Source organism: Trachymyrmex cornetzi, unplaced genomic scaffold (assembly GCF_001594075.2).
Source record: "Trachymyrmex cornetzi isolate Tcor2-1 unplaced genomic scaffold, Tcor1.1 scaffold248, whole genome shotgun sequence".
Taxonomy (NCBI): Eukaryota; Metazoa; Arthropoda; class Insecta; order Hymenoptera; family Formicidae; genus Trachymyrmex; species Trachymyrmex cornetzi.
The window spans coordinates 91,255-108,360 of record NW_017297144.1 but is presented as its reverse complement, the minus strand read 5'-3'; the positions used below and the strand labels follow the sequence as shown (position 1 = coordinate 108,360).

General features: G+C 37.4%; 1 protein-coding gene across 1 annotated transcript; it reads left to right on the top strand.

Annotated features, from left to right (window-relative positions):
• Positions 1-2,995: 2,995 nt before the first annotated feature.
• LOC108761421 (T-box transcription factor TBX10) lies at positions 2,996-11,860 on the top strand. Its single transcript, XM_018507948.1, has 4 exons — positions 2,996-3,503; positions 5,159-5,502; positions 5,637-5,888; positions 10,886-11,860. Exons 1-4 carry the CDS (start codon positions 3,296-3,298, stop codon positions 11,465-11,467), a joined length of 1,386 nt encoding a protein of 461 aa, XP_018363450.1. The 5' UTR covers positions 2,996-3,295; the 3' UTR covers positions 11,468-11,860.
• Positions 11,861-17,106: the final 5,246 nt, after the last annotated feature.

The following is a 17,106-nucleotide window of genomic DNA, read 5'->3' as shown; positions in this document are numbered from 1 at the left end:
AGAGAGAGAGAGAGAGAGAGAGAGAGAGAGAGAGAGAGAGAGAGAGAGAGAGAGAGAGACGTGTATGTACAAGGGCTAAACTGGTAACACCAATCGTTATTAAGCTCCTTGTGACGCACTTTCGTTAGCGTTACTTGTATACTTGGTAATTCCAGAGGGTTCAATTTAAATACAATGAGAATAATATTAAGATCAATAGTGGTTAGCAAGTAAAATATCTAGTCTATAGTTGCGTAATAAAACTTTTTTTTTTTAATAGAGTACAGTGGAGCGAGAAAACGGGGAAAGGAAGGAGACAGCAACAAAAAAGCAGAAAAAAGGGAGGCATATATAGGGACTAGGGACCGTAATTAAAATAATTCAACTTTCTGGTATTCAAAGCCTGTATAAAAGTATATATCAATCGTAGCTCGATCTTTATTTCGCACCAAGTGTATCATAGGTACAAATGATAAATTTAGCAAAAAAATAAAATCATAACGAGCCGGCCAAGAAGAAGATTTTCGACTTATTTATCTTTCTAAATAATTATAACAAATAATTATTCTACTTGTTGATAATCATTCTCGTGTAAGCGTTATTAACAGTGTTATGTATATAAATAGTGTTGTATTTATTAATAATCAATTACAAAAATGGAGACGCGTCCGCGCTGCACCGTAGGAGGATTTGGAAATTAAAGATCAAAAAGGAATATGCCAAAAGCACTCTGTTTCATGCACAAACAAAATTGTTACTTAGGAAGCTGTTGACTAAAGTGTCGTGAGATGCAAAACGAAACGCCAAAAGTATCGTGAAGGGGAGAAGTAAAAGCACATTATGACATGCGATCTAAGATTGTAAGAGCAGATTAGTCACCGAGAATTGCGCAAACCAGCGCAAACTCCGCGAGATACGAGGAGACGTACAAGAAGCATCGTAATTCTTGACGCGTCTTCGTTCGTCTCTTTTCTTTTTCCAAAAGAAAAGAGAGTATACGTATATAATAGGAGAATAATCAAGGCTTATCTGCAAACATAGGCGAAATAATTAATTTTAAGAGAAATCGATACGTTTCCTTCTTTTTGGTAACATGTACCATTTTTATATTTTTAACGAAATTGATTCTTCTTTTTTTTAAATAACATTCATCGATATATAAGTGACTTTAAATTATGTATAGATGAGAAACTATTTTATGCAGAAAAATGAAAAAATTTACATATTTTAATTCTCTATTTGTTTTATCAATTATTTATATTACGTCTGCATTTATATGTGTAAAGGTTCCGATTTGTCATAGCATTTGTTCAAAATGCCATGTCAAAATCGAACTTTTTCTCTTGCACGTGATATCAAAAAAAGTTTTATAGATGAAGAATAAAAGACTAACGATCTTGTACATTGAAAATACTAAAAAAAGGCTTTCGTTTCCGATAATGAAAATTTATATTAAAATATATTACTACACACACACACACGCGCGCGCGCGCGCATTAATATATTATACAATATTGATAGATTGCAGAATTTATGTGAATGTTGAAGCGAGAGCATGCACGAGCATGAATCATGTGGATCTATGAATGGAAAATATTACAGTACACATAGTTATATTTCATTCGGCACTATACAACTGTACGTAGTACACAAGTATTATTAAATAACTCTGTGAAAAGAAAAGAACTTGATTGAGTTGAAGACTGCATACCTCAATTTAGCCCTTTTTGGAGCCGCTCCCTTTCTCTCCCCCCCTCTCTCTCTCTCTCTCTCTCTGTTCCAATTTTTTATCAAATTGAATGCTTGGAAAGCAAGCATTTGTTTCACAGAAGAAAAAATATTGTTCATTTCGAAATTATTTTTTCACCTAGAATCGTCGCATTCTCCCTTTCTTCCCAATTGTGCTCTCGATAATGGGGAGCACGTTGAATGTGAGGAGCTACATATATGTATGTAAATAAAATAGAAATATTTATTCTCGGGTGTCAAGAATGGAAAGGCCCATTCCTGAGTCCATTGCACCTACCTACCTACCTACCTACCTACCTACCTACCAACCTACCACTGACACATTTCTGGCTCGGTTTCTGGCTCGGCGAGAAGAAAGCTCCGCCTTCTGGCATCGAAGAAGAGCAAGAGCAAGAGCTAGGCCATAAGATTCGTGCAGCATCCGATTGCCGTCCAACGGCCAACGGCCAACCGCGCGTCAGCGACGGCAGCGTGGGTGCTGGTGGGCGCCGCGTCGGTGTAGGAGGATCCTCGAAGAAGCCCTCCTCTCTTCCCCTCGCGCCCCTCCCTCTCGCAACGCTCTCTCGTTTCATCCTTCTCCTTCCTTGGGAGTCTTGGGACGGTTCTCCAAATGCGAGCGGAGCCAAGAGATCGAGAGACCGAACGAAAAGCTGTCTCGGAGAGAGAGAACGATGTCGCGGTGATAAGCAGCTAGAGCGGGGTAGTCGCCTCGGGCGAGTTCTTTCCGATTCATCCGGGATTCGCGTGGCGTGACGCGGCGCGCTGCTTTGAGCGGCTTTGAGCGGCTTTGAGCGTCCTTGTCAACGTCCGGACACGGAGGTGAGGACAAGTCCTGTTGACGGCAAAGCGAAACGGTCTCGTTCTCCGTCTCGACGATGCCGAGACATCGGGTATTCCTCGGGCACTCGGTCGAGATCGGAACGCCGGTGTCACGGCGCGGGCGGCGCCCGCTGAAATCACGGTCGGATCTTCTTTCAATGGGAAGCCGCTGAAGAAATCCGCTTTTGTTTCGCATTTACGTTATATTTTATATAACCATTTATATAACCCACCACCCATTAATAACGTGTTCGTAAGGAAGGAGGGGTAGGGGTTGGGAAAACGAGATTTTCCTGCATCCTGATGAAAGCCCGCTCTCGAAAAAGCAGATTACCGAGATAAGCCGATATACGCGCGGATCGCGGCCAACGATCATATACCATCGCATCATACCCACGTCGTGTATCACGAAGGTGAGATGAGGTCGTGCAGAAACAATGATTTTCAATAAAGTGCGTGCCTTCTGATCCAGCGGCCCAAGCGTTCACACTTTCGAGTGGCAATCGATCCATGCTCCAAGTTTCCAAGGATAGCTACTACTTGTATATATACTTATGATGATGAAATTAATCCGCGAGTGCGAATGGTGTCGTCTTGCGTCATTAAATCTTTCGTTACGTTGGAAATTATATCCAAGGAAGGCGCACCAAGTTGAAGTAAATTTCGCGATATGGATTCACGTGAATAATTTCTATTTTTTCGTCACGTAATCTCAATATCTACTAATTGTAATAACCGACATCCATTGATGACCGCCAATTTGACGATGCAATCGCAACATCACGAGCAACGACGCGAAATTGCCGCCGATAATTGCTGCTACCAGCAATGGTCGGCGCATCATTATCATCATCATCATCAGCAGCAACAGCATCATCAGCAGCAGCAGCAACAGCAGCAGCAGCAGCAGCAGCAGCATCTGCCCGCTATACCGTCGCCCATGCAACAAATGGAAGGTGAATGACAGAAAAAATGTTATTTTTTAGTTTAAAATTGCGTTACTCAATCTGCTGCTAGTATTCGTAATACGCGAAATGTTTAATTGTCACGACGGTCGCGACGCGACGGTCGGACCTTATCGTGTGTCTTTCACATACATACTACTTTATAGTATTAATTGTTGCATTTTGCACATAAGTAATAATATTCTTTAGGGATGCATCGGAAAGATCCGAAAAGTATCCGATATCTGGTTATTATCCACCCCCGGCACTTTTTTACTATCCGACCGGATAATCGGATGTCGTTAGTATCCGGTTGAAATTTTATATTGAAAGCTTGCATCATTGATGCAGACTTCTACTCTTTTCATCTCAACTTCGTACATAGTTCCCCTTTTTTTTCTTTTCACATTGGAGAGGTAAAAAAAAATTATGCAACAAGTTCAGCTAAGTTTGCATTCGGTAAATGTATCAACAGTATATTGTGTCATTCAATTTTTATCATTCATTAGACGTAAAAGGATAAAGGAATAGGATAAAGCGCGTGTTCCGGATTACACATGCATGAAGCGCTTGATGCACAAATAGAAAACTGCAGTTTTTGAATTGACAAAATATCTGACAGAACCTCTATCACTGAGAAATGTAGATCCCTTAACACAGTAAAAAATTCATATTTCGTAGTATCCAAATCTCAAAACTTTGAAATATTTTAGTGCTCCATCATCTTCCGTGCACATTCGGAAAGACTTTTCAACACAGGAAAATTGATTTATATACCGATAATCGAAATAGATTGTCACCGGAAAATGCTGAAATGTTATTATTCATAATGAAAAATTTATTAATATCAAACTTTGATTACTAATGTTGAACTGTATTGCAAACAATTAAAATTATTTTATAATAATTATATTATATTAATAATTACATCATTATAATTATATAATTATTATCTATAATATATACTATTTTTCCTTTAGAGAGCCCTTTCCTTTTTTTTCTTTTTTTATTTAGCTTTTTTTCAGACATTGTCCCGGAACCCGGTCGGATATCGGATATCCGATGTTACATCCTTTTCAGATGTCCGATATCCGATAATTTTACTATCCAGTGCATCCCTAGTATTCTTTTCTCTCTTTCAAGCAAAAGAAAACGTTACATCGCTCATTATTATCGTTGTTTGTTTCGTATTTTCGAGTTACAACAGTTATTTATGATTCGAAAGCTAACTGATGAAAGTTGATACGTGTTAGTGTTACTACATGTGCGAAACAATTGGTAACGATTAGTAGAGTAAAAGTAACTTACGTACTGTAACATTGCGAACATAAGCTTTAGAGATTTTTGAGGTATTGGTCTGTTGAGTATTTTTGATAAATCTAAATTTTTTTTTTTTTTCTAAATTACGCCGCGGATAATTTCCAATTTAGATACATATATATATAAATCTATAGATCAACTAATCACTAACTGTATTTTTCGCAGTTTTCCCGTACTTAAAGTGTAAAGCAGCGACACTATATAACAAAATGAAACGGAGGCACTTTACATAAAATAAAAGAAATATATTATACTCGTTCTCATCTCGCGAGCTCGCTTTAATCGAGAGATATACGCAAGTGCATCTATCTATCCATTGAATCGTACCCCGCATTGTCTTCTCGCAGCCTGTTTGCAAAGCGCCGGAAGAGTAAAGAGATCACGCAGTCCCAGTCATCCGATGAAGGCTATTTTGCCGATTCATTCGGCGAATCCGATTTCCCCGCGATCTACCACGATGGAATCGCGCAACGATAGTAACAATAACAATAGTCATCACGGTGACCATCATCCGAGCGAGGACGGCGGGACTTCCGTCCTCGAGGAATCGAGCGCGAAACGGCCGCTCCATCCGGCGTTGCTCGGTGCTGGCGCCGCTCTCGAGGCGAAGCCGCTCTGGGAGGAATTCCATCAGCTGGGCACCGAGATGATCGTTACGAAAGCCGGACGAAGAATGTTCCCCACGTTTCAGGTGAGCGCATCTCACATTCGTGACACGATCGCAGTGACCTGCCTCGAAAATCATATTCCTAATTAGCCGAAGCGATCCGATGACTTATATATATATATATATACCTATATACGAATAATTTTGCTGATCGACAGTGTCGACTGTTCGGCTTAGACCCCAACACCGAGTATCTGATGGTGATGGATTTCGTCCCGTGCGACGACAAGAGGTATCGATATGCTTTCCACAGCAGTGCCTGGGTCGTAGCCGGTCGCGCTGATCCCATATCACCCCCCAGGATCCACGTGCATCCCGATAGTCCTGCGAGTGGCGCTCATTGGATGAAGCAGCCTATTTCCTTCGACAAGTTGAAATTGACTAACAATCAGCTTGACGATAACGGACACGTGAGTCTATGAGTCTTTATTCTATGAGATTGATTCTTTCTCTACTTACATACGACTCTGCGAGAGCGTAGTTTTACGTTTCTTTACAATTATATACGCGCCGTTAATACTTTATTCCGATTTATTTCCGAAAAACATATTGCAGAATATTATCGTCCCACTTTTATTTGCGAAAACTAAAATTTTAAATTTAATTTAATTTAATTTAAAAAACGACATTTCCAATTTTGTCTGCAATCGTATTCTTTCATGACTTTGCCTCGGTGTTGAACCCTCTTCGCTTGAATCTTTACGCGACGTCTTCGTATTCTACATCGTCGTTTTCTACATCGACATAGTAATCTACATAGTAAAGTAGAATGAAAGATGTGGGGATTTCCACGTGTTTGTCGTTTACGCACGAGTTCGTCTTAATTGACCTAAGATACGAGTGTGTCGCTCACGAGAAATTACGGAGAGAATTCACGACGCGGCACGAAAAACGACGTTTTCACGAGGATTCTTCTATCGTTTAAAAGACGCCGCCCTCATTATACATATATGTATAATAGATTAATACAGATTAACTGCAGACTCTGTGAGATTTTCGTCCTTTCTTACTAACAATAATTAATTAACACTCGTTGCGCGGTGTCGGTTGTCTGCAAAATAATTAGCGATACAATCATAATTGAAATTAATGGCTGTTAAAAACAATTTGAAATGTTACATTGTGTACTGAAAATATTCTCTCTCTTATATTTTCTAATCGTTAATTTTTTTACAAGAGTCATATTTTGATTACGTCGCTTACAATGTAAAAGCTTCGCTCGAAATTCGCAGCGAAAGAAATAGAAAATAGGTAATTATACAATAGCTATCTAATTAAATACGTTTAAAGTTTAATGCTATTCATATTTTAGGCTCGAGATATTTTGTCCCTGCGGCGTATTATTCTCGCCTTCCTGTCGCCGCGCCGCGCGAGAGTGTCGTGTGTGTAAAATAACGTAAACAGATGTAATGTAAACTGCGCGCGAGTTATAAGCCCTGGGAAAGAGACCATACTTTTTGTAACGAGTATTATACCGAGAAAGAATAGCGTTGGTCAGCATATCTGCTCATTCTGACATCGTGCGACGTCCGATCTTGATTCGGAATCGATTGCGAAAGTTTATTGTACAAGTCCAACGCTTACGAGGCGTAATAAGTACGTACATATATATATATATATATGTATAATAATAAGCCTATACTTGTCACGATAATTTGATATACATATATGATAACATATAAAGATTGAAATATAAAATATAAACGTTATAAATAATAATTCCTATTATAATCAGAAATAATGCAGATTTATTCAATCAAATCGAAATAAAAGTATTAGGAATAATTTTGAAAATATTAAAGCTGGGGGTATAATAATAATAATATCAGTTTAGAAGAATTAATCACATACAAAATATTAATATTCTGTTAATGTAAATGTCTTTGTTTTCTTGCTTATCACCTAACCCTTATTCACACCTGATTTTATTGAAAGCATATATATATGTATGTTTAAAATAAATTTCTTTTAATTAAATTCATGCACCTTTAATAAGTAATTCATACTAAATAGTTAATTTTTTTCAACATGTTGACTTTTCTAACATATAATTATATATTATTATATATACGTCAAATAATATACCTATATCAAACGATAGCGATAGAATTAAATAATTTCAACGGATAATACATTTTCAAATTTGATGTAACATTACAATAATGTGTGCAGGGTCTGAAGGGGGATTAAAGCCTTTTCAACTTTTCGCCAGTATATTTATAAGTACATATACATAAAGTTTTCTCTCTCTCTCTCTCTCTCTCTCTCTCTAATTGAGTTTCCTCGCTCCCAACCCTTTCATGCATCAAAGGATCCGTTTTTATTGTCTCTTATGCTTGTATGTTATATATAAAAATTGTCAAAATCTTAAAGAACGTTGATCGTGAAATAATTTTTAAAATATTTATCAAGTATTTTTTACATTGTAAATGAATATTTTTAAAAGTCGTTTTAAAAACATTGTCTGCTGGTTGGGAAGCGGCGCGGGCGTATGTAGGTACGTACTTGCGGCAAAGACTCTACGAAGCCGAAAATAATTTCTTGCCGAATACGATCGTGAAACAAACTCCCCGAGTCGTATAATGTCGCGACATACCGATGAACGAAATCACACGATGCAACATGCCAACACCGTAAGCACGTGTGTCAATCGTAATTTGTTTAATAGAAGGAGGTCAGGTGGTCGAGTCATTCGCTTTCAAAACTCGAATTCGATCAGATATTTCCTAATACGAAAAGGATACCGCCATCGTTCAGCGACAAACATTGCTAGACAAACAAGATTTCTGTACACACTAGATATCCGATACAATATCGAGTTATGTCAATCTTGAATGCAGAGCTGGGCAAATTACATCATTAAAGTATTTGAAATATGACCAGCCCTGCTTGCATGCATACGGTATAAGTTTAGTAAAATTAATTCTTGACCAAATGTTTTCTTCTCGGCCAAAATTTCATGTACTATAGGTCTGTCTATCTCAAGTTACAGCAGACTATTTAAATGCTATTAGCAATATTCATTCTTTTCTATAAAAGATACTTAATCTTTTATATCTTTATTTAGCCTTTGAGAGCCAAGTTGTCGAAATATATACGCTACACAAAAAAATTAACTTGGTCCTTCAAAAATAAGTAATATTTAAGAGAGTGTAACTTGATCGAAAATGATGACAACGAGACTTTTAAAAAAGTAAGTATTTTAAGTTTGAAGTTTCTACTTTCGAGATAATTGATACTTTGATCTGATATTTTTATTAAGTTATAGGGATATAAATGGACACTGTTAAATTAAAAAATTTTAATTCCATGGCCTGAATTAAAAACTGCCAATAAATTCTGTTTACAGCGTTCGAAAGAACGAATCTTTACCTTTAATTTGCTTTTCTTGTTGAACGTTGTGCGATCTTTTTTCACAGAGTTATTCAAAAAGGGTCATTTTTGCTTCAACCTTGGATAACCCGATAAAAAAAAATCGTACAACTCAACAAAAAATATATGTATGTAATAACTGTGCTGTAACTAGCTCTTAGTTTTAGTATTGTTTTTAATATTGAGTATACTATAAATTTAAATTTATCTAAGCGCAAGAGAAGTTTAAAGTGCAAGAGAAGAGATCGACATTCTTGGACATTTACACACTTTTGTAATTACATACTTGTTTGTAAAATCGTATATGTCTTCTTTCCAATTCTAATTGTAAGTACTATTCGCAACCGAATATACTGCTCTCTGTGTATTCAGGCATAATCTTTATCACGTTTCAAATTTATGCAATCGTAAATTCTTCGCCGACGTCTATTCTCGAGACGTGATTTATTTTTCGACATTCGAAACATCCTCGACTCGAAGAAGGAGGAAAGTTTGGGGCCTCCACTCGCGTTTCTCCCAAGAACGTATCGCTCTTCTTTCGCAGGAGAGGACGGACCTCTGACCCGTGGCGAGAGGTCGTTCTTTTTCTCGCGCTATACACGGAGCAGTTTGTTCCTTTAATTGCGTACCGAAAAATCTGGCACCAGGCCGCATAAAAAAATCATAAAAACTCGCTCAGTAGGCGGCTCAGGAATGCTCGCCTCGACGCTCGTCCTTAATTGACATTCGCTATCGCGAGGCGTTTCCGGATATCTCGATATCGCGTTAAAAGAAAATTTTGCCCTACATTTCATCTTTGAGAAGATAAATGCAGAGATAAATATAAAATAGCATTCAATTTTAGCATAACTATATTGTACTCTCGGGAGAGACAACATTATATTTCTCTCTCTCTCTCTCTCTCTCTCTCTCACAGAAAAGACTCGGGCAATCTCTTTATTATCTATGTATACACTTTTTTTTCGAGCAAAATTACCACTTTCGATATCGATACGAAATGTATAGATATAGATTGCAAGATAAAAGAAATTTTAGCGTAAGAGTCAAGGTATTTTCAGATGAAAAATTTTACGTCAAGTGTCACGTATACATATGTACTATATGTATAATCTATGGAATGTACAAAGCGCACAATATTCGATGTTTGATGTGTTAAAGGGGATCAAATGATATTGTGAGCAAAAGAGAGGAAAATTGTCGGTGAAAAGTTGGCTCGCGGGAAATGGCGTCCTAATTTTCGGAGGCCACACACGCTTTTCCTCTCGCGTGTATATGTACAACGTTATATGCGCGTTTATAAGTCTACCGATACATCTACGAATACGGCATCACGAAGCATATGCGCGTGAGTGCGTGAAGAAAAGGACGAGGGTGTCGGATTACGGGTCGGAGGTTAGTTTTTACACTAATTAGTCACCGAGTCTCTCGTGGCTGTCAAACATTGCGACCGCCCCCCTGTGGCGCTCCTTCCTTCCATCGAATACGAGCTTCACGTGTTCCTATTTCTTCTCTTCTTTTTCTCTCGTATCTTTTTTCCTATATGCTTCCTCGTATGTATGTATATACGAAGGCGATTTTACCTAAATTGTACTCATCACGATCGGCTGCGTGAAAACGTTTGTCATAATATTTATAATATCCGATCGAGCTTTCGTTGATACTTGTTTGAGATTAAAAAAAGGGGGAGGGGATTTTAAATTTACAAATTTTCTAAATTGTGTTCAATAATTGAGAGAGAGAGAGAGAGAGAGAGAGAGAGAGAAGGACTCAATCTCTTCTTTTCTCTTTTTCCATTCTTTGAAATTGAACCGATTCTAAATTGTCAATATGGATGAAATTGCACGTTATCTGGCGTTTGATCGATCACACTAAATTAAATGATATCAATTCTTTCGAAAATTCGTAATGCGAGTGACTATTTTGTTGGAAACAACAATAGCCGTTATGTGTGCGTTTAATAGATATATGTATGCTCCTTGAAAAGGAGCGTGTTTGATTTTGAAGATAACCAAAGTCAAGATCCTTTGCATTGCAGATTATCCTGAATTCGATGCACCGTTATCAGCCGCGTTGTCACGTAGTGGTCGCTCCTTCGCCACCAGGCTCGGCGCCAGATCCTCGTACGGAGAACTTCAAGACGTTTTCCTTTCCAGAGACTAGATTCACCGCGGTCACCGCGTACCAGAACCATCGGATAACGCAGCTCAAGATCGCCAGTAACCCGTTCGCCAAGGGTTTTCGGGATTGCGAATCGGACGAGTGCGACGGCGTGACGGCCGTCGGTGCGGCGGGGATGCCGAATCCCGCGAAAAGGCCAGCCACGGGAGCCGCGAGTACTGCGAGTGCCACCATAAATAACACCCTCCTCCCATCCGGTTACAACGCCATGCCGACCATCCCGACCATCCCGATTCCGGCGCCGATGCAGATTCCGGTTCCGGGTGCAATCCACACCTCCCAGGAACACCATCAGTTCTACGGCGCCGCAACAGGTAGCCATTGGACGCATTCATACCCGAGTCATCATGGACAGTCATCGGCGCACGTCAACACGGTCCATTATCCGATGCATTCGCAGCATCCGCATTCGAGCGCGTCTCTCTACGGACCGCGATAATCTGCACATCAATCTACTTTCGCCCTCTGTACGAGTATATATAAGTAGTTGCGATTCCGATTTTTATGTCGAATCACCGAAAACAATTAATTCGTGCACGCTTAAAAAACACGAAAATCATATACGTAATTGCGTATCCCGATACTTTTCGAACGTTTTACTGTTTATACTATATACATATACCTACGTATATTTTGACGTATTTTACATCTCGGTCCGACGCTTTTTTCTCGACGATTCCTTCTTGAAACGTCTTGACGTGACTTTAGACTTGCAGATGTATTCTTTTATTTTAAAAATACGCGCGCACAACACAACAACTTTTGTTGCGCGACCTCTCTTATAAAAGACGAGACTTTTAAAAAAACGGTGGATTTTCAAAATATTGCATTGTTCGCAATCGAATTTCTCCCTTACAAATCTATCAAAAGAATCACGTAACATCATTTCAATTATTTCAAAAGATGAACATTTATATTTATTTCTGCGTGTAACGGCAGTTTTTTATTCGACCTTATTTAACTGACGGTAAGATATGGTAACTGATAAATTATTATATACATATATATATATATATAGAGGTATGTCTTGTTACTGATTACGCGATTTGCTGATGATGCAACTTGTACCAAAGATTGTGCCAATATTTAACTTTATGGGTCTATCGGGCTATCCTAAGCTGCAGAATTGTAAGAGTTGTAACTTGTTTTCGTAAGACTTGTAAGAACTTATGACTGGAATTTTATGCAATATCTTTACAGACAGCTTCTTGCCAGCAATAATATTTACGAGGACTCGTAGACATTTTTGAATGATTATGTACGTCGTATGATATGCGTAGAATTACAATTCTACGAGTTCTTAAAAGTCTTACAAGAGAACAAGTTACAATAAGCCTTACAATTCTACTCAGAATTAACCTATTAAATTATATGAATCTACGTTCGAGTTGAATAAAAAATAAAACAGATTTTTACACGTTGCTCTCACGCATATTTATATATTATATGTATATATATACGTGTGATGCTGTATATACATATAAATATACATATCTAGTGATATTAAGAGAGTAATAATTAGAGAGAGAGAGAGAGTTAGACAATACGCTCGTATCATCGTTGGTAATTCCGACATATCGTTATCAAGTGCTAACGTGTCTGCATGCAGTACCTATTAGAATTATCAACAAAGAAAACTACATACAAAGAAACCGATAATGCAAACTTCTTATTTGCAAAGCACTTTGATATTAGTGTACACTTTTTGGAGCGTTTAAATGAATTAGTGCGTAAGAAACGAATCGACTGATCGACGTTGCTGGCAAAGTTGTGGAAGTAAGTGCTTTTTGTAGGAGCAAAGTGCGTCTATTTATACTGGGTGTCTCAAATGCCGAACGAGTTTAAAACGTTCTCGAGCCAAGACGAGAAAGTAAACGCGCCGTGAGACACTTGGTGAGAGTAACGTGGTTACTAAAAGTGCCTTAATAAATTATGCCGCTTGGCTCTATCGTATACTTACCATATTGTGCCTTTAACTTTTTAAGAATCCTCGTTCACAGCATACGACTGCGTTGAAGGAACATTTATGACCAAACGAAGAATAAACTGTATAAAATATAATGTGAAACATGCGCAATTTATTTCTCCTCAACACAAAATTCTCTCTTCACTCTTCCTCTCCTACGAAACCGAGTATGCATCTTACCTCGAGAGCGAACGACTCTAGCTGCGTCTTTTTTTTGCAATTCGTCGCAAATTTTTTTAAATTATTACTATTTAAATTTAAGTATATGTGTATATACTATACTATAAACTTTTGTCAGGCATTTAACACAACAATTTCATACGATTTCACGACGAATCTATCTTTCTCACTTTTATCATTGATAAAAATATATTAATATTAAAAATATAGTATACGTATATAAAGATATTTTCCGATTTAAGACAAGCTCTCTCTCTCTCTCTCTGAATGAAATGTTGCGGTATTTCAAGTATCGCTAACCGATCGCTGTTAAATTGTAGCTGTTAAATTAAAACCATAAGAATATACGATACGTTTGTCACGAGCGTGACAATGGTTTAACATCGCGACTGTCGGAAATGACGAGCTAGAGTGGCAACGAAGCGAGATAGAAAGGAACTCGAGCGTCTAAGACCTCCGTGGAATGACGAGACCGACTCTCGACGTTCGCCGTGATTGATGGCTGCGCGAGGAACAACGCTGTGTAAACATATTACAAGCGTATGCTTAATGATCGTCGGTGCAGGCTATTATACATTCTCCCGCTCTAGCTAAACGTTTTGCACTCCGTGATTCATTCCACAAAGGAAAGAAATCTCACTGGAGAAGGAAAAGTGAAAATCTTATTCGAGGGTACAAACAAGGGTTTTCTGCACTCTTTTTCAATAATGACAGTACTTCAACTCTTTTGGAGTGAGAATTTAATTAGAGGGCCGTACATTTTAACTCTCTTCGTTGCGTCGAGTGCACCAGTGTGCCAAAGTACTGACAAATAATAATCAGATCTTGCGGATTATATATACAATTGATTCTTACAGCAATGAGAGATCAACTGTCGATAATACATAAACAGGTTGTAGGTATTGTATGCACGGAGAAAATTTTATATTTAAAATTACTATAATATAGTAGTAGCTCCGATCTTCATGTAAATTATAAGTTTAAATTCTAGAATTATTTTTTTAAAAACAATAATACAACGTAATTTTTACACTTTTTTACAGTAAATTTTATAGTAAAATTTTTTATTACAAAATCAAATCTTGTTGAATGAAAGTTAGCATTGTAAAGATAAGTAAAAAATATATACCTATAGCAAATTTTGTTTGCGTACCATAGTAAAAATTAACTGTTTTCATGTTAGAATATGGCTTAACAAAATAATTACTTTATTTATGTGATAAAATTTAGTATTACCATAGTAAAGATTAAGTCGGAATTATGTTGCGAGGGTCCATACATACAGGGAAAATTTCAGACGTAGTAAAGTGTAATTTAAAATTATATTAAAACTTAATATAAAATTTTCTCCGTGTGTACATCGCTTACAGGATATATCAATTAGTAATAAAGTGTCTTATATTGTTAATTGAAATCGTAATTTTTTTTACATATTCCACGAATTTTAGAGACCTGCAATTGTAAATGCAATATATATTTTTATACATGCTGCATTAATTATTATACATACATCTTTGTACCATGTGTAGCTTAATTATATTAATTACAAACATATCATAGCAGATTAATGTACAGTAGCAATTATTTTACGAAATCAACTTGTTAATTTATTTGGCGTGAAACTGGGGCTTCGTATACGAGTATGTATAGATGTGTAGTAAGTGACTTTTGTGTGGTCGCACGTACGAGTTATTACGAGAAAAATACAGTGTGTGCCTCGACAAGGGAGGTCTTGTCGTATACTTTTGACACCTTAACCCTAAGAGTGATATAAAGCCGCGCGAGATGCCAGAGTACACAGAGAAAAGCCCATGCTTATCGACGGCGCGTGACGGCAGTAAAAAGACACCCTTTTCCCCTTCTTTACCATATTCTTTCATCTTCGCGTCGTTATAGGTATATTGCGACATTTGCGACTATATAACCAGAGTTGATCCTCACCGAGAGGTCAACCTCACTCACCACCGTACGCAATATCATCAGCGACCGACACCACTTCTCAGTTCTCAGCTCGCGACTCGCGACTCGCGACGCGATAGCTCCTCCAGATTAACTAACGTCGAAAAATAAAGGACAAATCTTTATCGCCAACTCAAAGGAATGAGTTTAGTTTTTGTTAAAAGCAACAATCTCTTAATTATCGAGATACGTATGTATTTATCGCGAAATCGCGAAACAAGAAATAACACTAGCCTATATGAATTTATATACTCTGGACAGGGCTCGGTATATTTAAAGGTGAAAGTTTGAAAGTTAAAAGTTGATATACTTTTATGTGGCACTAATGAAATTTTCAACAAATTTTGCTGTCGGTGCTACAACATATATTCGCAAAGACCATCAAAATGGTCTTTTTTTAATTCTTTGACGCCTTTTTTCTCAAAGTTGTGACGTGCCAGATAGCCAAATCAGGAAAACGGATTCGTGTTAAGCAGACAAAAATACGTTAAAAACAGTTAAAATTATTAAAACAATTTTTGTTGCAGGCTAGTGTAATTAATGACAAGACGCTGATTATACAAAATTACTCGGAATTATTTTCGAATATACGAATATATAATGTTAACTGTTAAAATTAATTAAAGTGTTAATTGTTTTCATTACAACTATAGAATTAATTTTAGATTACAAGGTAACATTTTTATAATAATTGTATATACACACATATAATATATATGTGTATGCAGTGAATGAGCTTCAATACAATATAATTGCTGATTTTTCTTCTATAGTTATATCTTTTATATATTTCAAGATGCAGATTCCTTTTCCACATGCACTTATTAGTCCTTACAAACCCTCTTTATCGCGAAGGCGTAACCGGTGACTTTTAAGGAAGCGTCTGGAATCTTTCACTCTCCCGTCACGTCATTCCGAGTATCTTTTCTAACGGAACCAATTTTTGACTGGATTTTTTTCTCACAATCAGTTAACGAACGCTGATTCAAAATGCTCACGCTGCTGTTGTTTCGCGTGCCACTACAAGTGGAAAGAATACACACACACACACACACACACACAAATATATGTAATTATATCGGAAGAGCATGCATTATTAGACATACTGACTCGGAAAAATTCTCTTAAGTCTGAGACAGCAGGCTTGAAAAGCACAGGTATAAACAACACGTTTCAGTCTATCCAGAAACCATATACACATATATTGATATAGGTATACACGGTTCCTGTATAAGTTGAAATCTGTTCTTTCTTCCTATTACCTGCGTTTTTCAATTGCGCACTGCCAGGCTTTTAAAAAAATTACTTGTTACTTCTTGTATTCCTTCCTTAATTAATTCTAATGGCTGCTATTAACGTATGTACCAAAAAGAATTAACCAATTTATAAATTTATATTGATTATATTGATCTTCGCAACGCCCGTTATTGCTATTTCGTTTATATCGATAATACCAAATGAAATCGAATGTACCTAATGAAAATTAGCAATAGACAGAGCAATAGCACAAGCGTGGAGGAGCTTAATAAATCTTTCTAATTTTCCGGTAGTGGCTTGTTGGTCGCGGATCAAAGACCGACAAATGAATCGCTCAGTAGATGGAGAGGAAAAAGAGGAAGGAGGAAAGAAGGGGCGTGCATCCATATATTCAGGAGGAAGGTTGTGGACGGACCATGCCATAGACTATGAATCTGTCATCGTCACGTACTACGGATCGTACGAATTCGTACGTACACGGTGGCAGAGCTTTTATAGTTTCCACATCGTCGACACGGCACAACGCTTTCTGAATTTTCGAAGAAGCTCTCGCGTAGCGTGGTTAAATTATGTACATGTACATATGTGTGTGTGTGTGTGTGTGTATAAATATATACAGAACGCGAAAAAAAAGTGACGAAACCTCTAAACACATCGCGAAATTTTTTTCATGAAAAAAATATTTCAAATAATATTTTCATAGTTCGAGACCATTG

What these genes read in the sequence shown, in the direction of transcription:
- LOC108761421 (XM_018507948.1), top strand. Translation starts at nt 3,296, where the DNA reads ATGACCGCCAATTTGACGATGCAATCGCAACATCACGAGCAACGACGC. An exon ending in GCCCATGCAACAAATGGAAG is followed by an intron (nt 3,504 to 5,158) that starts GTGAATGACAGA and finishes GTCTTCTCGCAG; the next exon opens with CCTGTTTGCAAAGCGCCGGA. An exon ending in AGCTTGACGATAACGGACAC is followed by an intron (nt 5,889 to 10,885) that starts GTGAGTCTATGA and finishes TTTGCATTGCAG; the next exon opens with ATTATCCTGAATTCGATGCA.